The 21,184-nt window shown below is 38.9% G+C and overlaps 1 protein-coding gene and 1 long non-coding RNA gene across 5 annotated transcripts in view; one reads left to right on the top strand and one right to left on the bottom strand.

Annotated features, from left to right (window-relative positions):
• Positions 1 to 21,184, top strand: part of ATRNL1 (attractin like 1) — a 438,168-nt gene that overhangs the window by 24,794 nt on the left and 392,190 nt on the right. For all 4 annotated transcript variants that reach the window (XM_074545284.1, XM_074545285.1, XM_074545287.1 and 1 more), the window contains exon 2: positions 13,357 to 13,440. In XM_074545284.1, coding sequence (XP_074401385.1) covers positions 13,357 to 13,440 — 84 coding nt within the window. The remainder of the gene's footprint in view (positions 1 to 13,356; positions 13,441 to 21,184) is intronic.
• Positions 13,520 to 21,004, bottom strand: LOC141729707 (uncharacterized). The gene is made up of 2 exons (XR_012581148.1): positions 20,270 to 21,004; positions 13,520 to 16,193 (listed from the first exon to the last, which is right to left on the bottom strand). It is a non-coding gene; the product is annotated as an uncharacterized LOC141729707 (long non-coding RNA).

The following is a 21,184-nucleotide window of genomic DNA, read 5'->3' on the forward strand; positions in this document are numbered from 1 at the left end:
GTTTTTTTTCAATATTAAATAAAAGCTTATTTTGGGGATGATTCAACAAGCCCTTTGGCTCTTTTTAGGCTGATGATAGCCCTCAGCTTCCTTAGTGAAAAGCAAGCCCTGCCAGAATTAGTTTGAATTTTGCTTTAACTCTACTAGGTTCCAGTTTAATCACCTACTAAGAGTCCTGGGCACAATGCTGTCCTCAGAGAGCTGAGGTCAGGAGTGATTGAAGTTCAGATTAATGATTTAAGAGCACCTTCTGGTGACTAATCAAAGGCCAAAATGAAAAGTTTGTTTTGACTGTAGGATGAATGTTTTAAAATGTACCTAGAAGTAAGTCCTGAAAACAGCTTTATTCATTTTACAGCTGAATATACCCGAATATTGGCCTTTCTGCTCTTGAAGCTTCCCCCCCTCCTCCCTCAGCTCTTAATCTCTTTTTAAGCATTGCTGAACAGATGCTTATGCAGATAAGATCTAACAAAAGAGTAGCAACAACCAGAAACTCTGTTAGAAACTGAGATTCAGCTGTGGTTTTAGGTAATGCAGATTTTTCCTGAAACAGGGAACATTCTTTTGTCCATAACTTCACTTGCTCTTCTTTTGATTTCTGCCATCTTTGATTCTAGCAAGACCTTGGTTTAGAAATAGTCATATGTTGAAAGAAGGCTTTATTTATTTATTGCAACAGAATTGGAAGGCTTTAGGGTCAACAGAAAGTTTAAGGAATTTTTTTTTCTTTTTTTGTGACTTGTTGCTGGTATTAAACGGTTCATGTTGCAGGAATTAATCTTTGAAAATATTTTTTTTACAAGAGGAATTATTTTTGTATTGATAAGCATAGAATCAGTTTTGATCATCTAACACTGATAGGAAAGAAACTTTAGAGTGTACATTATCTGAGATCATAGCACAAATGCTAAATCCTAGTCCACAAATGTCATATTCAAAGTCTACAAATTGAGAACTGAATAAAAGTAGTATTAAGACTTTTGTTATTGTGAGAGGTTTCTTTTGATCTGGATTCTAAACCAGTTTTGGAATTCTGGATGAATAGTGCTGTCAGACCATGTCAATAAGAGAGTCTTTCAAGGAATATTTGATGAGTTTTTTCCAATAAATATTAAGAATTTATTGCAGTTTGTGTGATTTTCTAGGATTTAGAAGGAAAATGAGTTTTGTTAGTTTTCATATCTACTCACTTATTTTTACCTGTAGTAAAACTTTCTGAAAAGCAAAACCAAGCATCCAAAACATTTTAAAAGAAGTTATTTTGTTCACAATTAAAAACAAACAAACAAAAATATTTATGATTGAATTATTGATGATATAGAAGGTTCTGCTTATGTCAGTGCATGCCTTATTTGGAATAGTGGACTGGAAAGGTGCTCATGGAACCGTCCAGTAGATCATGTAGGCAAGGAAAGTAAATTTTATTTTTAAACAGGATTAGTTTTAATTGGCATCCTTGCAATAATAATCTTCCTCCAGCTGAGTAATATCCTTTCAGGTGTCTGTCTCTTCTATATGTGAACCAGTGCACTTCTTTCTGAATTTGCTGTTTTCCAGTTTTAAGCCAATCAAATAAAGCAATAATTACTCTATATTTGTTGTATCTTTCAAAGCTCTTTTTGTAAGATTTCCACCATTGCCAGGAAATTAACTCTACATTGGCTGTTAGATGGCTTGTTGAGTGAGATGACCAGAGCAATTTAGATTTCTGGTCTGATACATTCCAGAAAACCAAATAAATTATAGTTGAGGCAGTGAAATGCTGACAGGAATACTCGATGGCATGTTTGTAAACTGGCATATTAAATTACAGAAGTATCTGTTTGAATGCTTCTTTATCTATCTAGAATTGCCAAGAGCTGGGAAGGCTTGTGCACAGTATGGCCCATGGAGGGTGTGCTGCTCCTGCTCCTTTGGCACTTGATCCATGGAATCTGAGAAGGGGCAGCACCAACCAGCCCATCCTTCTCATTCTCCCTGACCATGCAGCTGTGTTGGAACAATTCCCTGCTCTTGTGCATTTGGCTACCTGAATCATCTCTTTTTCTCTAAGCCTTAGGGTCACTGCTTTTTCCTGATCCTATTTCCAGAGCAATTGGTTGCCTTGTTTCTTTTCCTCTACTGGTTTCTTCCAACAGCCTAATTTGCTGACTTCAGATTTCAGTGTGTGGCTGCTTTGAATCCTGCTGGCTTTCGAGCACTAAGCTGTGTGCTGTTGTAATTTCTGTTTATACTGCCTTGGTGAAGAGTGGGTCCTTGTTTCCAATCCATTCTGTTTGTGTTGGGCCTGAGAGGGAATAGATCAGCAGCAACTTTGAGAGCTTCCCCTGAGAGGAGTGAGATCATCAGCCTCTGGGAGCCTGTTATCCTCAGGGCAGTCATAAGGATTCCTGCTCATCAGTGATGGTCCTGCACTTCCTGTGGGCTCTCACTGGCAGGGCAGGCTGGCTGTGTGTCCCACATGCTTTGCTCTGTCCCTGTGCAGGCCCCTCAGGGTTCTGGGTTTGTGGCTGTGTGGTGCTGTTTGTAGGTGGGGCATTCCAAGCAATGTTCCCCTGACCTGTATTCTCCTGGGGGGGCAACAGTCCTGTGATAAATTCTTGTATGTTCTGTTTCCCCGTTCTTATATTTAGCTAAAATTGCTACAAACTTTTTTTTTTTTGTCATTTTAAATATGGCATTTGTATTTCTTTTATTCTGGGTTTGCATTTAAATGCAGAACAAATTACAGGCCAGAGACATCTTCCCACTGCCCTCCAGAAACCCCAAAACCAAAAAACCCACTGATACAAACAGAAACACCCCCAAAGCCCTCTACCAATGTATTAAATGATTGATTCTGGGAAACTTGGAACTGTCTGGTTAAAAATGAAAATATCATAGTCTCTCTTGCTTATACCTCTTAATCCCCTTCTAGAGGGAGTGTTGGAAGTTGCTAACAGTGTTGTGACATACCCATAAATTATAAAGTCAGGCATAAAATATCAGTGAAATGGCACCTGCCACATGAGTAAAATGTATTCTGAAATGATGCTATTTTATGACGAGTAAGAATCTTTCATATCCCCAAACAAAAAAGCTTTGTAATACCCTAGAGACATGAATGCCATTATTCCCTTTCTTTACAGCAAACATAGGGATGTGCTTTATAGTGTAATGTCCTGATAATGGCTACAGCCAGAGAAGTTGGAAGTAAGTGATTATCTATATAATTATCTGAAAGACAGTACTTGGAATCTACTCAGTAACTGGCCCTTTGAATTTTTTAATAAATTAAGTTTTTAAATGAACTATTATCTCTTCTTATCTCAACATTTGTACTGAGGTTGTGTTCAGGGGCTGGGAACCTCTTAGGAGGCTGTGTGTGTGCTGATGGGAAAGGGAAGAGAGGAAGAAGGAGTTGCTGTTTTGATTTTGATTGATATATATGTATATATGGATTTTAAAAAGTCTTGAGAAGTCTTAGATGCTAAGAGAAAATGATACTTTTTTCCCTTTGGAAAGTGTCTGTGTGTCAAATTTTACTGCATTTTTATGTTTTCAAAACTAATACAGCTTCGGGGAGCTGGTGCTTGCAGCCTTCTGATATGAGATAGTTTCCTGCCATGAGAATTCTGTCCTGAACAGACATGAAATCTGATGGTTAGATATTAATCACTCTAAATGATTGAAAAGTAGAGAGAGGTGCCTCTTGCTGAGCATAGAAACTTGATTTAAATAGTCAAGGAGAAATTTAGGAGTTGGTGACACACTGGATTTAGAGCATTTGCCTGTTACCTCAGGAAGCTTAAGTTAAAACCCTGAACTAGGTCACAAGTGAAAATGAGATTTATGGTGATGTACAGTGAAAAATTGGCACAGTGCATTACCTTGTTGCCAAGTACCTCAGCCTGCCTTGCCCATATGCTTTTTGCTCTGCATTTTAAAGTACTGTAGCATGTTTGATTAATTATAGAAGTCTTATAAAATACATATAAATGGCTCAGTATATAAATATATACATACATTTGTTTAAAGTTTATACACAAATGGATAAAAATTCATAAATAACTTTATCCTTCACTCATGTTAATCCTGTGATTAGATCAAAACCTGTAGCCAATCATACTTTAATGTAGACACTACTGAGATTGAATTCTATTTAAAGTAAGGGAAGTAGGTGGAACAAGAGACCCCCTTGGCTTAAGTGTGAGCTTCTGAGTCTGCTGAAATGGGAACTGTACCAGAGAATGGAAAAGCAGAGAAATACCTACTACAAGGGCATGCCCAGGCTGTGTAAAGATGCAGTCAGGGAAGCAGAAGCTTAGCTTAAATTGAAATTGATCAGAGGTATTGAAAACTAAAAGAAAAATGTTCTTCATGTATGGAAACAGGCAGGAACAAAGCACAACATTGCCTGTTGTTAAACAGCAGAGGTGAATTAGTCACCAACAATGTGAGAAGACAGAGATTCTCAGCACTTGGTTCACATCTCTCTTTGCTGGTGCTTTGAGCCCCAGGCCCTGGGAGAGAAAATCCAGGGTGATGCAAACACAGACCCACTGTCAGTGAAGGTGTTGGTGTGGGAACTATTACAGGAATTTGACCCCCATAAATTGATGGGCCCTGACAAAATCCACCTGAGGCTGAGCAGAAAGCTGGTTCATGTTGTGAGGCTGCTCTGTCACCTCTGAGAAGTTGTGGAGACAGAGGATATTCCAGAGGACTGGAAGAAATCTTATGACAACTCCATCTACAAAGAGGGCTGAAAGGAGGGTCCAGGAAATTATAGAGCCATCAGTGTTACTTTTGTTTTTGGGAAACTTGGAATGGAATGAATTCTCCTGAGGCTATTGCAAGTCAGATGAAGAACATGAGTGGGAAAAGTCAGCAGAGATTCACCAAGGTCAGAATGTGCTTGTCATACCTGATTGCTTTCTGTGACAAAGTACCCTGCTTGTTGATGTGGGCTGAGACATTGCCTACCTCAGTTTCTCCAGGGCTTTGGATATGGGTTCCCACACCCTCCTGGTACAGAAGTGGATTTGTTGGGGTCTAGACAAGGAATCTGTGCAGTGAGTGAGGAGCTTTCTGCCTGGTCATGCCTGTGATGAGTGGGATCTCCCTGGGATCAATATTGGGCCCAACAAGAGAAGATCTGGAAGATGGGATGAAGTGTACCCTGACTGAGTTTAGGGATGTTAACAGAATAATGCCAGAACATACACTTAACCACTTTTGGAAATGGAGGCTGCCTTGTGGAAAATAAAGCCTAGAAAATAAAAGTCTCTTGCTGTTAAAGGAACCTGAAGTATAACTTATTTCTGTTTGTTTTCAGCAAGAGGAATCACATAAGGATAATGTGTTACTCCGAGTGATCTTAAATAACATAAGGGTGATCTTAACACATTCTATGAAGGTACAGAGCTTTTCTAAATGAAATAATAACATTGTTAATGTGGTAGGGAAAAGTAAGTTATAGGACCACTTCAGTCTGGTGGAATGTGTTTTTTTTTTTTTTTTAAATTAATTTCTTCATTATCTTGGCAACATTTGGCCATAAAAATAATTCTTGGCTGAAGTGAACATTGTTAAATGTTAGAGCAGTGGGGTGTCTCCTTGCTTCCTGGCAGATTCTTTCTGAATTCCTGTTTGCTTCTAATAGCAACTATCTGCATACAGGAGAAGCCTTTGGGATTACTGGTAATATTCTTGTGAATCAGGGCTGAATTGTCAGAACTTTGAATATTTCAAACCTTGCTATTTTTTTGAGAAAATGAGTAACTGTGACAGAAAATAGAGTGCAAGAAGTCAAGCCAGTGGATTGGGTTGGTGGTCTGTCTCTTACTCAAAACATGAATTAATTTTATACAGCTTTTTGACCTCTGGGATTTTATATGTGGAGTAGCATTTACAGCCATACTTAGATGAGAGAGTGATATGGGGTATTATATAATGTTTTGGTTTTGTATCAAATGCCAACTTGATTTTCTATCAATTTTTAATTTAAGCATGGTGCCAGCCTATTTATAGGCACAATTTTGGATGCCATCTATGAACCAGCCTGAGCATTTCTAATAGAATATGTGCTTGTCTCATATGATTTTGTCCAACCATGATATTAAAATAGGAAATATGAAATGTCTGTAGTATTCCAGATAAGAGAGGTGAAGCTACATTTCTTTCACTTCATTTCTTTTCACTAAGTTTTTTCCAGGTCAGTGGAGGATATTGTGCTATTTGCAGTATCTTTTAAAAGGCACTGATCTCTAAGCTGAGATGGAGAACCACTGCCACCTGGAAAATATTGGCAAGATTTGAGCTGTTAATTGGTGTAGTGGTTCTGTAGAAAACATGGAGCTTGTGTTGAACTCTGTAGGTTGACTCAACTCCACTCCATTTTATAGGAAGTTTTCATAAATATTATGTGTAAATCCATCTGTGTAAAACTAAGCAGCATAAAAACTTTTTATTGTTAACTTGTGAATATTTGGGGGTGACACAGTTCTTAGTAGTGGTGCATTTCCTTGTTTAGATTCAGGCAATCAACATTTGGATTGGGTTTTTTACATCGTTATGGCTTATACTCATATTTTAAGGAATGTATATGCATGTAATCTGAAGAAAAATCTGAAGACAAAAGTCAGGATGGCTTTTTCAAGGTCCATTCTATGCAGCTACACTTTCATAGAATTATTTTCTCCCTTTTTGTATCAAGCTTTTAAATGAAAATACTCCAATCCTTTGTTCAGTGGGAGAGATTACTGTGCCTGTTATTCACCTTATCTCTTGGACTCTATTCATCTATAATTCTGTGAATCATTTTTGTCCAAAAAACTTGGAATGGATCATTCTGACATGTGCTATTACTGGAAACTAAAGGAGAAAATTTCTTTACATGAAGGAAAAGTCGAAGGCTCTTTATTCATCACTACTTTTCTTTGGACTTAATATTTAGAACTGTCAGGTGGAAGAAAACTTTGCTTTAGTGCCTCTAATTCACAGTGCTGGTATCTGGCAACTGCTTAGTTTTAGCCAACACAAAAAATGGTGCCATGTTGTAATGGCTTGAATGATTTGCATTATAGTATAGAAAATTAATGCAGCTGTCAGGGTGGAGACCATGGGTGCAGAGGAGTTTTAATTTTTGCTAGTACTGCCTTTATGCTAGTGGTATGCTGTGCTTTGTACGGTGAATGAATAATGAATATGAATATTCAGAAGCTGTTGATGTAGTTGAGTAATAGATAAAAGGGCTGTTATGAAAGGTGCAGGAGTCTTTATGAAGACCTTTATCACAAAAATACACAAACAGATTTTTTTCTTTTCTTGTGGAGCTCACTGCTGTTTGAGTAGGGTTCCTCACTATGCAGTGTGACCAGAAGTTACTATCTTTTAAGTAAACACTTATATCAGAGAAAGAAAACTAAGTTTTCCTACTGAGCAAGTGATTATAAATGAAATTTTCCATGCAGCAATTTCCAGCTGATGTGAGCTGCATTGATCCCATATAATACAGTCTGATAGGGGCAGAATTGGATTTGAATTTCTACACTTGAGCGGGTGCGATGAACCTCAGTAAGGGGAACTGCAGTAATATCATTGAGCTCCTCCTGTGGAGGAAGGTGGAATCTTGGGGAATTACTGGTTGTACACAAATCAGCATAAAAGCAGTTCTTCTACTATTTGCATTCAGGAGAACTGGATTCAGAACATTATGTATAATAAATAATTCTCTGGTTGCTTTGCTGGTCAGACTACAGCTGGAGAAGCAGGTACCATTTTGAGGTGCAGGTGACATGGAAAAATTCTAGAAGAAGGAAGTCTAGAAAATAACTGATGCTAGATTAAATTGCTTTATTCCTCTTTTCAAAAGAAAGAGGAAGAATTTTAGCTGATTTCCAGGTCTACATTCAGGAAATATGACTAAGTAAGAAAAACAGGTGAAATAGACATTTAGAAATACTTTCTAATTATAAGTCATTACTAAAATAGATTGCCTTGGAAGGTTGTAGACTTCTATCATTGGAATTATTCAAATCAGATTAGACAAATAACTGAAAAAAGTTTTCAGTATAATCTGAATTATAATAATATTATAATGTAGTTGGGATAGGTGTTAGAACATGTTGTAACTCAAATGGCAATTTAAGGTAAAAAAATAAGCCAAGTACCACTTTGTGAAGAGCTAGAAGAAAATTCTTGAGTAGTTAATGCAGTATTTTCACATTTCATTTTAAAATAGAATAAATATTACATTTAATATTATAATACTAATTTTATCTTCTGCATCTGATTTGTTGATTATGTCTTCTATTGCTCTGCCCACATTTCAAGTCACTTAGTGGATTCCCTCATAGTCACATATTCAAATATCCTATTCTAAACAAGCTGTCCTGGTCTGTGTTCTGTGAGTTTATATAATGTTGTGCAGCCTAAGCAAGGGAACAGATTTCATTTATGTAATTGAAAATGCATTGCATAAGTAAGATGCCATAAAAGTTTGGACTTTGAAAGCAAAGCAACATCTACTCCTATGCAGAATAATTTTCTTGTTTTGGGACTACTGCAAAAATGCACTATAGAACAGCAGCCTTTTTCAGAAACAGAACACATGCCAGAATTAACCTTAAATTAATGTTTTGCACCAATCAGAGTTTATTATAAATTATTATAATAATAATTTAAAGTTATTTAATAAAATTAAGGTTATAAATTATTCCAGCTAATTTAGTGGTTTTTTGTTTTGTTTTTTTAATGCAAGTGTTAAGTGTCTCGAAATACAGGATATCTCCTCTTGGGGAAAAATTGTTTATGTGTTCTAATCTTGATTTTAATTTTCTGGGATTTTTGGATTGTTTTGGAGCATGGGTTTGTTTAAAATAACGTAGAAAGATGGACTCAGGATGAACTGAATTCATCACTAGGGTTTTCACTTTTGCAAGAGAAACTACTACTTGGTCAATGAATAAACTGAAACCTCTCTAAGAGCAGGCCTGTGATTACTTAGCATGTGAGAAGTTGTCATGAGTGTCCCTTGTGTTTCTAAATATAACTACTTCTATTACTGCTAAGCAGTATGTAACAAGTAGAGGAGGGTGATTGGCATATGCAAATATTTCCTTAATGTATTGAATACTTTTTCCTCTTCATTAGTCATTGAAGAAAAATTAGAGCTACAGTATGTTCAGTACTTCCTTTTTTCATATGTGAAAAAAAACCCCAGCAGCAAGTTATACAATGAATGTAAAAATGCAAGAAAATCAAATGCAAATTCTTTGAATTTTTGTTAGGTGCTAGTCAATGCTTTAGGCCTGGAAGAGAAAAATCTGCCTTTGTGGTTTTTTCAGAACATATTGTTTTTCAGATATTCCTTTGAAAAAGTACTGGAAAACCTTCTTAGTCTGTCATTCAGTATTGTAGTATGAGAAATGGCCTCTTGATAACTTCTGCATTTCTTTCTCACTGATTCAGGCTTGTACTGTCAGGTGGTTGGATTTTTTCCCCCTTCTTTATTAATATATTCAGCTGATCTCAGATCTGTGCAGTCTCTTTCCCTGCTGTAAATGTTAGACACAAGATCTCAACTAGAAAGGTTGCCAGTACTTCTATTTATGAAGAACTTGGTCTTTTAACTTTGAAGCACAGTTATTGATTTTTATTTCTTTTTAATAAAACATATTTTCATAAAAGATGAAAAGGAGATGGAGCAAAATTTTTCAGCAATGGAGAGAATGACTCTTGACTGACACACCAGTACTGATATTGAGATGGATCTGTAAAGCCAAATATGCTCTATATTGTATACTCAGATACATCTGAAGTAGGAATTGCAAAGTAATCCCAACATTTCCTAAAATTATCAGTAGAATTTCAACATTTCTTAAAATTATCAGTGACACTAAGTAATATAGGAATAAATGAATTTTTTAATAAGTCTTTATTTAATAGTGAATATTTGTAATATTATGAATATAGCTTAAGCTTTTTCTCCTAAAGCACTGATATTATAAATCAGACCTCTGTCCATCTACCAGCAGTTTTGTGGATCTTCATGTTCTGCTGGTGACAGAAAATAGCCAATAACTATTCTGGTTTAAAGTAGTGCCCCTCTCTAAAAGATTTGGTGGTATTATTTTTTGCAGGAGGATGCAGGAGATGACAAGACTGCGTTTTTCACAGCTCTATAAATATTACAGCAGGAAGGGCCATTTTAATAACCTGCTCTGACGTCTTATGTACTGCAGGCGTAGATTTCATCTGACTGCTCCTTCACTTTGGACCAATCATTTCTGCCTGAACTAGAATGTACTTTTTTCCTTGAAATGCATCAGTCTTGGTTTAAAGTCTCTGCAGTGGTAAATATTGCCACTGTACATTCTTTATTTGCCATAATTTTATAGCAGTGGTAATATTGCAGGTGAATGTAGACATTCCTTTGGTTGCCTGTGTTGGCTTTAGCCCTTGCATTTCTGGTGTGTCTGTCTGCTAGGTGAAACCCTGAGGTGTCACATATTTCATGGAATCTGTTGCTGACTGATTACCTTGGTGAGTGACTGACCTGTCACTGGTGCTTCTGAATGCTTTTAAATGTGCAGCATCCTGATGTCTTTCTGTTGTTTGGTGGATCTGTTTTACGGTATACTGAGATGGGAAATGTTCTCTTGGCATGCACCTTCTAATTCTTTATAGGCTTTGATTATGACCCTGCTAACTCGGAAAAAAATATTGTTGAGAACATTATGAAAGCTGATGTGCAATTTCAAATGACAGTGCACAGCATCAGCTGCTCCCCTGTGTGTTCTGTTTAGGAGGTTGGAGTGTGGGTGGGATTAACCTGGGGTGCCTGGGCAGGTCACACAAATGGTTCTGGCTTCCTCTCATCACTGAGGCTTTGTTGCCGGGCTTGCAAGGGTTCCTCAGGGGTGAAGAGATAGACGAGAATCTTGACTCCATGATCAGAAGGCTGGATTTATTATTTTATGCTATATATTACATTATTACTATACTAAATGGAATAGAGAGAGAAGTTCAGAAGCTTGCTATGCTAAGAATAGAAAAATGAATGAATGAACAAAACGAGCTCTCTCTGATGATGTCCCAGAGAGAGCTTGGTCTTTGATTGGCCCTTAATTGTAAACATGGAATATGGGCCAATCACAAGTGCACCTGTTGCATTCCACAGCAGCAGATAACCATTGCTTACATTCTCTTTCTGGGGCCTCAGCCTTCCAGAAGAGGGAAAAATCCTAAAGAAAGGATTTTTATGAAAAGATGTCTGTGACAAGGCTTTCTCAGTGGTGAGCAAGGAGTGGGGTGCAGTGCAGGCACCTCTGTGACTCATGAGGGCATCGTCAGGGTGACTCATCTGGATTGTGGCTATTTGACAGAATCACTGGTGGCCACAGAGGAAAACTGCTGATGAGTACCTGGCTTCATATGAAAGAGAATATTGCCCTTGATTGAGCAAGGGGTTACCTGAAAGTGGTACTGCTTATCTTTGTGAGTTATGGGATTTGGTATTTGATAACACTTGGAAAGAAAAATAATACAGAAAAATTCTTGGTGTGACTCAAGAAACTTACAGTAATTTCCATCTGTCTTGCTATGTATTTATCTTACAGTTTTCTACAAACATTACTGCAAAGTAATGCTGTGCTCTTATTTATTTACTTTTTTTCCCAACAAAGGGAAATGTCTGTTTGAAAGGCTATCTACTCTTCCAAAAGTAACTTATCAAAAAATTGCCATCCTAGGAGGAGACAAGGGAAATTGTTTGTACTTTACTAGTACCAAAGGGCTGATCTAATAAGAACAAGTCTTGTAAGTCACCTCCACTGCACTGTACAACTACTAAGAAGGCAATGGTCATGGCTGCAAATGAGTACTTCTAATATTTCATACTTCTGCCAGGAAAATCTGTGTTTTGTGGATAGCTAAATAAGACTTTACTTCTATATATAAATCATATGACAGCACTGAAATTATTTTGATTGGAATATTATGTATTATTGCCTTTTATTAAAAAAAAAGAGCACACAAAACGGATGAAAGCTTTTCTTATTTAGTGATAGTTATTCTTAATGATTTTCTTTCTACAATATAGTGAAAGAAATAAGTGTTTCTGAGGATGTTTTTGTATTTGTTGTTATTTGTTATTAAAGAGTGAGATGATCTGTTTCCCCAGTGGAGTAAGGCCACTGGAGATGTGTGTGAAGGCCTGAACATAATCATAAAGGATGCAGAAAGTAGAATGGATTAGTGAAGATACAATGTGCTGAAGATACCAGGCTCTTTTAGAAAGCTTTTATGTTAATAGATTATTGAATTTCATCTGCTGTTTTATCACTGCATAGATTAATACAAAGTAATAAATATGAATGGGTGAAAAAGATTCTCTTTCTTGCATAAAAGGAATTTCTATATGTGATGAATATTGAGCTATTAACACTCAAAAAAAGTTACAGCAGATATTTCTGTTTCAAATGTCAGAATGGTAGTTGTTGAAAGAGCAAATAAAATCTTAAATGGGAATAGAGAATAAAATGGAAATAATATTGCTACTGTAATAATATTCTACTGTACAGATTCATGGTTCACTTGCATCTTAGATACAATGAGCTGAGCTCTGTTGCATCTCAGCAGGCTCTAGGAGAATACAAAAGATTTATTAAAGGCAGTGAGCAAGGAATTCTCAGGTTGGAAAAGGGGCAGAGGAGGAAAGAAGGGAAATAAACCACAGATCATTACATTTTGAGTGGTATAAAGCATGAACCCAGAGGCACAGCTGTGGACTGAAAGTGTCCCTGAGCTGCAAGCCATTGAGGGTGGTGTGATGCTGTGTGGAGAATCTGCAGGGATTCATCCTGCTGGATAATCACTGGGGAGCACTGTGCAGAGACAGGGTACTGAGTAGGAATAACAGAGCAGCAGGCTGCCAGATGTGCTTATTCAAATTTATATCTTAATTTGTCTTGAGCTAGGAGAGTTTTCCTATGGCTGGTGTTGTCTAATTTCAGAAGTAAGTCGTAAGGCAATGGCAAAGCAAATAAGCAAAGCAAACAAAGATGCTCTTAAACAAACCCCCCTGACATTGGCTTGGATCCATTTCATGTAAAGGATAATTTAAATTATTTGCTGCTGAACTAGAAAGAGTACAAGTGAATGCCTGGGGGAAGAAAGCAAATCAATGATATTAGAAGAATTAGAATTCAAGTTTTTGTGAGCACAAATTGTGTGATGAGAAATATGAAGAGAGACTTGACTGTTTTCCCTACCCCAATTTTCTTTTCATCAAGAAAGAATCTATTGGCATGTTGATGATTCATGTTCTGTTGTCTCTGGTTTATTACAGCCCTGTTTTTCCTTTTGTAGGTTAACAGAACCTTCTGGATATTTAACAGATGGACCTATAAATTACAAATATAAAACTAAATGCACGTGGTTAATTGAAGGATAGTAAGTATCTATTTTCATAGCCTAAATTTTCTAAACAGTTTGGTACTATGTGTTCTGTTATAAATAGACTCAAGAGGAGTGAAATTTCCAATTTGAATTTATTAATTCAAGGCATACAGCATAAGCAAAAGTTTCAGCGCTGGACGGCAGGGGAGTCTCCGCTCCACCAACTGCCGCACCCTCATCCCCAACGTCCCCCTTTTTAAGTTCTTAGTGCTTCCGGACTGCTGTGTCATTTTGAAGTACTCTGCGCTTGCGTTGATTGTTGCTAGGGGGTCTTCTCTCACCTCCTGGTGGTCGATGATGAAGGTCTTGGTAGTCTTCCTCGGTTGTGTCCTTTGACCTGATTCCATATTTGGTAGAAGAGCTTCGCCCTTTCTCTTATAAAACTTACTTAAGATCTTATGATTACCACGCGATTATGCAGGCAAAAAAAGAATTATGTAAGTTAAATAAATCAAACAGGAACTTAACCACATCCTCTATTTTTGAGGTTTTTTTTGTGTAGCAAGCTAGACAAACACTTAATCACATCTTCTATTTTTAAGGTTTTCTGTGTAACGAACAAGAGGTTTTATCTGTTTCAATCCCCCCTTTCTCTTTTATCCTCTTGTTCGTCAAACCTAGCCAATGCGTATCGACTTAGTTCTAAGTATTCTCCCCCTTCGGCTCCCCACAAAGCTTTGTATTCTGAGCATATCACCATAAGGTGAGCTGCTTCCAGCCTCCCTTTAACAATATTCACTATTTTATTAAAAAGGCAAAGTCCAAACATAAGTCCCAACATTACAGTATTACTGGTCCTGCAATAGTTGACAACAAAATAATAAGCCGGGGGAGTAATTGAACCAAGTTTCATACCAGCTCTGTTGAGCTTCTCTTTCTTTTTTCCTCTGTTCTAACCTTTCTCTAAGTTTTGCCATTGAGTCTTGGATGACCCCACTCTTGTTGACGTATGAGCAACATTCCTCTCGTAAGGCCATGCATAGCCCTTCTTGCTGTAATAATAGAAGGTTTAGTCCTCGCCTATTTTGTAATGCTACTTCTGCCAGGGAATCTAAGGATTCTGTGAGATCTCTTATGGATTCTTCAATTCTCCTTAAATCTTCGTCTACAGATAGTCTAAGTTCTTGAAACCCTTTATGTTGTTATACTAATGAGGCTACTCCTGTTCCTGTTCCAATTGCTCTGACTCCCAATAACATGGCTACCGTGAGAGTGGTGAAGACTTCCCTTTTTACTAAATGATGCTCTGGCCCCTGATATTGATCATAAACGTAGTGAGGTGAGTGGTAAGTTATCCTGGGCACGATTAACACTTGAACACAGAATTCACTTGTTCTGTTAAATTTTTCTATATTTATACAAGGAGTAACTCCTAAAGTATTGCAAACCCATTTTGTGTTCATTGCTGGGAGTAGCCATTGTGCTGGCTTTGCTGGATCTCTAAGTTTCCCATACTCAGCACACAGGTGGTGTTTTTCTGGGGGTACTTGTCCTATACATCTCCCCTTCCCTGTGACTTTTGCTAAAGTTATTCCTTTCTGAGTATTCTCTTTCTTCCACAGGCATCTCGCAGGGTTGGTGTCATTTATTCTCTTAGCCTTTGCCGTGATTCCTATTGCCTCATAAAAAGGGGTTTTGAGTGTATAATTTTTGTTTCTAGAACTTTCTGATCTTCCCATCTAATTAGGGACCACTTAAAGGGTTCATGGGTCTGAGCATAGGATATCTTAATCACTACACACATCAGTATTAGCTTTGTCCAAACCGGGTGGTCCACATGGTTGGAATAGGACTTAAAAATTTGTTTTTGTTGTCTTTCTTTTCCCCGTTCCCCTCCCCTTAGTGGTGGCTCACCAATCTTGTGGTAGGACTGCCAGCATCTCCTGGACTTCCCACAGAGGGGTCGAGACTTCCGATTGTCTCCACGGTCCATTACCCCTCTGCCTCGCTCGACGACTCGGTTGCTGCGAGCCTCGAGGGTGACCATCTTCTCGGCAGCAGGGGTATTCTTCAGGAGCTGGATAATTATGATTGTCTCTTCCCCACCTTCTCTCTAGGCTAGCAGCCCAGTTTCTGGCTTTTATTTGTGGGATATCACACCGTATGGTGGGACTACTTCTCCTGCACACCACTTCGAGAATGTCGAGGATGAAGGGGGCCGGTTCGTTGAGTGATAACAGAACCGTTCGGGGTTTATACCCTTTGAGAAGGTCTCCCACCACTGATCTGACCCAAGTTTTATTTCTCCCGAGTCTACTTTATAATTAAGGATCATAGAAGTTAGTCTCCTTTCATTAGTATAACAGGGGCCGCAAATGCCCCTAGGAACCCGTCCTCTCCGACAATGAGTCCACCACGGTTCGTGACACAGCTTACAAGAAAAGCATAAAAATGGGTAACAATCACAGTCCAAATAATTGCATTTTAGTCTTATTTCTTCACATCTGGCTGACTCCCCTCCCCAGGTTTGTCCTTTATATTTGAGGCGAGGAGACTTAAAGTAAGGCTTACCCAGTTCATCCTCTAATCTTTTACAATATCCCAGTGATCGCTCGTTTCTTGTTAAGAGGTCTTGAAGATATTGATTGTCCCCTACCCAGACTATTATCCAAATCATGAAGTTCGCTGTAATTTGATTGTGGTTTCTCCAGGGACACTGCAGACCTTCCAGTTGTCTGGGGGTTTCACTGGTCCCTTGATACGACTAGCGTGAGTCCACCCTTTCTCAACAGTTTGGACTGCTGCATCTGTTGTAATAAGTACTTGGTAAGGTCCTTCCCACTTTGGTATCAAGGGGTTTTCTTTCCAGCTTCGGACCAACACCCAATCCCCTGGTTGCACCTGGTGTAAGGTAAAATCTAAGGGGGGGTTTTTGTGCAAGCATCCCTTTTTTTTTTTTTTTTTTTTTTTTTCATAAAGCCTTTTTAAACTTGTTCAATTCTGCTAAGTATTTATTCATGCATTGATCATTAATAACTGGGTGCTCCTGAGGTCCCTCAAGATTGTATGGCATTCTATACAGCATTTCAAAGGGAGATATCCCTATATCTATTCTAGGTGTGGTCCGTATAGTTAATAGGGCTAAAGGGACACATTTTACCCAGGACATTTTTGCTTCCATTACTAACTTAGTTAGTTGTTTCTTTATTTCTCCATTCATCCTTTCTACTCGTCCTGAACTTTGAGGATGCCACAGAGTATGTTGTTCCCATTTTATTCCAAGAGCTTTGGCTAGGTTCTGGGTTATCTGAGATGTAAAGTGTGGTCCCCGATCTGAATCTATAACTTCTGGGACCCCATATCAAGGAATTATTTCTTCTAGTAATACTTTCGCTACTACCTTAGCAGTTTCCCTCGGGGTTGGGAATGCTTCTACAAAGTGAGTAAGGTGGTCTAATAGACCAGGACTAATAGATATTTTATCCTTCCTACCTTCGGGAGTTCAGTAAAATCTACTTGAATATGCGAAAAAGGTCTCTTTGCCAGAGGTCGCCCTCCCTCTGGCAACTTCCTTAGGTTTTTCCTATTTGTTTGTAGGCACAGAAGGCAACCTCTAGTTACTTGTTTAGCCATGTCCCAGATCCCCATACTCATGTATTTGGTGGCAAAATAATCTACTAATCCTTGTGATCCCCAATGGGTCTTCTGATGAACTTTTTCCAATAATCTATAGGCCATAACTTTAGGTAATACTTCCCTTCCATCGGGTAGAAACCACCTCCCTTCAGAATTTTCGGTTGCTCCAATTTCTAGCAGCTTTTTCTTCTTCCCTAAATTTTATAATTTGGTCTTGGCCCTTTAAATCAGTGATGTCTTTGTCTCCCTTCAGGGTCAGGATTCGTAGTGCTGCTCGCTTTGCTTCTCGATCCGCTGCATTATTTCCCCTACTCTGTAAATCTAATCCCCGTTGGTGCCCTTTTAGATGGACTACTGCCAACCTTCGGGGTTTCCTTAGTGCTTTTAAAACTTCCGTAATAAGATTCCTATGAACTAAATCTTTTCCTTGAGAATTGACCAGCCCCCTTTCTTCCCATATTTTTCCAAATGTATGTACTATTCTATAACAATATTTGGAATCTGTAAAGATAGTTTCCTCTTTTCCTTCCAGAAAATTTAATGCACGCAGTAAGGAGTATAGTTCACACGCTTGGGCTGACCAAGATCTATCTAGTGGCCCTGACTCTAGTATTTGCAACTCAGGTCCCCTAATGATAGCATACCCTGATGTTCTCGTCCCTTCTATAATCCTTGAGGACCCATCTATGAATAACTTTTCTCCTGTGTTTAATTTTTTTTTTTTTTTTTTTTTTTTTTTTTTTTTTTTTTTTTTTTTCAGATCAGGTCTTATTTTTACTTGTTCCTCTATAGTGATTATGCAATCATGCTCTAATGGTTCTGCGCCTCATTCTCCATATAGGAACTCAGCGGGGTTTTGCAAGGCTGTGGTTTCAATTGTTAAATTTGGGGCTTCTATTAGGATTCCTTCATATTTGAGAAGTCGAGCATCAGATATCCATTTGTCAGCTTTTTGCTGAAGCACCCCCCCCTAATGTTATGGGGAGACATTACCTTCAATGTACTTGTTAAAAGTAATTTTTCGTCCAGAGACAAAGGGTGCTGTCTTATTCTAATCGGGACATCTGGATTCTTAATAGTTACCGTAAAAGGAGTGATTTTTAACTGCCCAACACTCTCAGGAGTGTACCATACTTCGGGATTGATTTTTGCCTCGTCCTCCACTCGCAGAGGACAAAGTTTTATTCTAAGCTCTTTTTCTTCTACATCAATCCTAATTCCTAGTTCAATAATCATGTCTCAACCCAATAAATTATATTCTGATTCGGGAACCAACAAAAATCCCCTATCCCTATTTTTGAATCTGTTTCTATTACTACACCCTTAATAATTTTTACTTCAAATGGTTCCCCTTTTGCCCCAATGACGGTTGCAACTTCTTTAGACAAATTACATCCTTTTGGTAAAAACTGAATAGTTGATCTCTCGGCCCCAGTGTCTACCAGGAAAGGTATTTCCTGGTGTTGGGGACCCACCTTAAGTTTTATCAAGGGCTCTTTAGGTGTTTTTCGGGTCCCCAATAAATAGAGCCCCTGACCCCTCTAATCCATCAGGAATTCCTTCTCATCTTTAATCCTAACCCTACATTCCTTTTTAAAATGCCCTCTTTTTTCACAATAGAAACAAATCCTCTGACTTGCTGTCTCTTTGGGCTCTCCCTTTCTGGGATCCCCAAACTTCCTCTCTTGTCTTTCATACCCCCTATTCCCACTCGTTGCTGCCACCATCAGCCTAACTTGCTTCCGATAACTCTCATCCTCTCTCCTAACATACACTTTCTGTGCTTCCCTTAAAAGTTCATCCAGCCCTCGGTCTTGCCAATCTTCAATCTTTTGTATTTTCCTTTTTATATCTTCCCATGATTTTGAAACAAAATGTACCTTTAAAAGAGCTTCTCCGGCTGGTCCATTAGGATCCATACTGGAGTATAGCTGGAAGTTCCGTCTTAACCTTTCTAATCAATCTGTGGGTGATTCATCTTTTTTTCTGTCTATTGTTGAAAGCTTTATCTATATTCTGGCCCCTTGGGACTGATTCCCTAATTCCTTGGATTATTCAAATCCTGCATATGCGTTCGATGGGCTGGGTTTTGATGATCCCATTGCGGATTCTGCAGAGGCCACTTAGTATCCGCGGAGGGACACTGGGCGTGTTGCGCATCCCAGATACGCATTCCCTCTCTCCTAATCATATTTCGTTCTTCAGCCAAAAATAAAATTGTTAAAATCGACTGGAGTTCTTCCCATGTATACATGTTTGGACTCAAAAATTGATCTACCTTATCAGCTACTCCTAAAGGATCTTCTAGTAAATGTCCCATTTCTTTTTTTTTTTTTTTTTTTTTTTTTTTAAATTCTTGAACATCGGTCGAACTCAGGGGGACTGAAATAAATCCTATTCCTGCCTGCAGACCCCCATCGGCATTTCCCTTAAGGGAAAAAGCCCCGTCTGTTGTTCTTTAGTCCGACTCCTAGTGATTGGACTCCGGTAATCTGATTGGTCAGAGTCACTATCATTACTTTGAGGTGGGGGCACCGGTGCATTTGGCACTGGAGGAGGTGGGGGTGGGACATAAGGAGGGGGTACTATTATAATTTCATCTCCTTTTCCCTTCTTCTCCTTTTTCTTATCCAGTTCCTTATTTTCCTCAGTTAGCTTAAAGATGTATACTTCTGGTCTAAACACCCAGATTTTTGCATACTCGCTTTCTTCTGGCGAGATAGGTTCTTTAGAGTTTACCCAAATGTTTAATGTCTGTCTTACCCAATCTTCCGATGATCCGAAGATGGGCCAATATACATTTTTAGAAATTTCCTTCACGCCCCAAACTTCTACACAATAGTGTATAATTTTAGCCCTGTCTTTGCTTTCAGTTCCTGGGAAGTGTTTCCAGTTACTAAGCAAGTATCCCAGGGGGCTGTCCCTTGAAATGGAGGGAGCTTAACCTGTGCAGGGGGCTTACTCTTCCCCTGTCTCATTCTTCCGGAGTGCCTTCTTACACACACGTATCTTTCACTTCCCCTCTTTCGTGGCCCGAGCCCTCGCGGGTCTGCGGGAACCGCACTACTGGAGGGTCCGCAATCGCTTGGAAGATCTGGCTACCAGTCCTCCTCTCATTCACACATCACATCGCCACACTCCGGGATCCCATTCTTCCGGAGTGCCTTCCACACTCCGGGATCCCAACCCCAACCGGACGGATCCCGTTCTTCCGGAGTGCCCCCGCACTCCGGGATCCCATACTTACGCGTCCTGCGTCTTCGTCCGGACCCTGTGCACAGAGGATTAAGGGGTTCACCGGTGTCTCCCTTTTGCTTATGAGTATAATTTAGGTTCGTCGGTGGGGGAGGTGGAGGTCGTCCAGAGGGGCCACCTAACTAGGTTAGGTGGGGCGCCCCCCTCTCTGGAACAACTTTTCCAATTCACTCCCCCATCCGAGTCACGGCACCAATTTGTTATAAATAGACTCAAGAGGAGTGAAATTTCCAATTTGAATTTATTAATTCAAGGCATACAGCATAAGCAAAAGTTTCAGCGCTGGACGGCAGGGGAGTCTCCGCTCCACCAACTGCCGCACCCTCATCCCCAACGTCCCCCTTTTTAAGTTCTTAGTGCTTCCGGACTGCTGTGTCATTTTGAAGTACTCTGCGCTTGCGTTGATTGTTGCTAGGGGGTCTTCTCTCACCTCCTGGTGGTCGATGATGAAGGTCTTGGTAGTCTTCCTCGGTTGTGTCCTTTGACCTGATTCCATATTTGGTAGAAGAGCTTCGCCCTTTCTCTTATAAAACTTACTTAAGATCTTATGATTACCACGCGATTATGCAGGCAAAAAAAGAATTATGTAAGTTAAATAAATCAAACAGGAACTTAACCACATCCTCTATTTTTGAGGTTTTTTTTGTGTAGCAAGCTAGACAAACACTTAATCACATCTTCTATTTTTAAGGTTTTCTGTGTAACGAACAAGAGGTTTTATCTGTTTCATGTTCTAGAGATCAAAAGAACTCCTGACATAGAGATTGCATGAGGGTGTAATATGAACAGTTTGGTGTTTTGTTACTTTGCTTTGGTTTTGTTTAAATTTTATGTAGGATTTAAAAAAGAAGGTATTAGGATTCAGGATTCCTTAGAGTTGGCCAAATTCCATTTCCATTCAAATTGC

The sequence above is a fragment of the Zonotrichia albicollis genome, chromosome 7 (genome assembly GCF_047830755.1).
Source record: "Zonotrichia albicollis isolate bZonAlb1 chromosome 7, bZonAlb1.hap1, whole genome shotgun sequence".
NCBI lineage: Eukaryota > Metazoa > Chordata > Aves > Passeriformes > Passerellidae > Zonotrichia > Zonotrichia albicollis.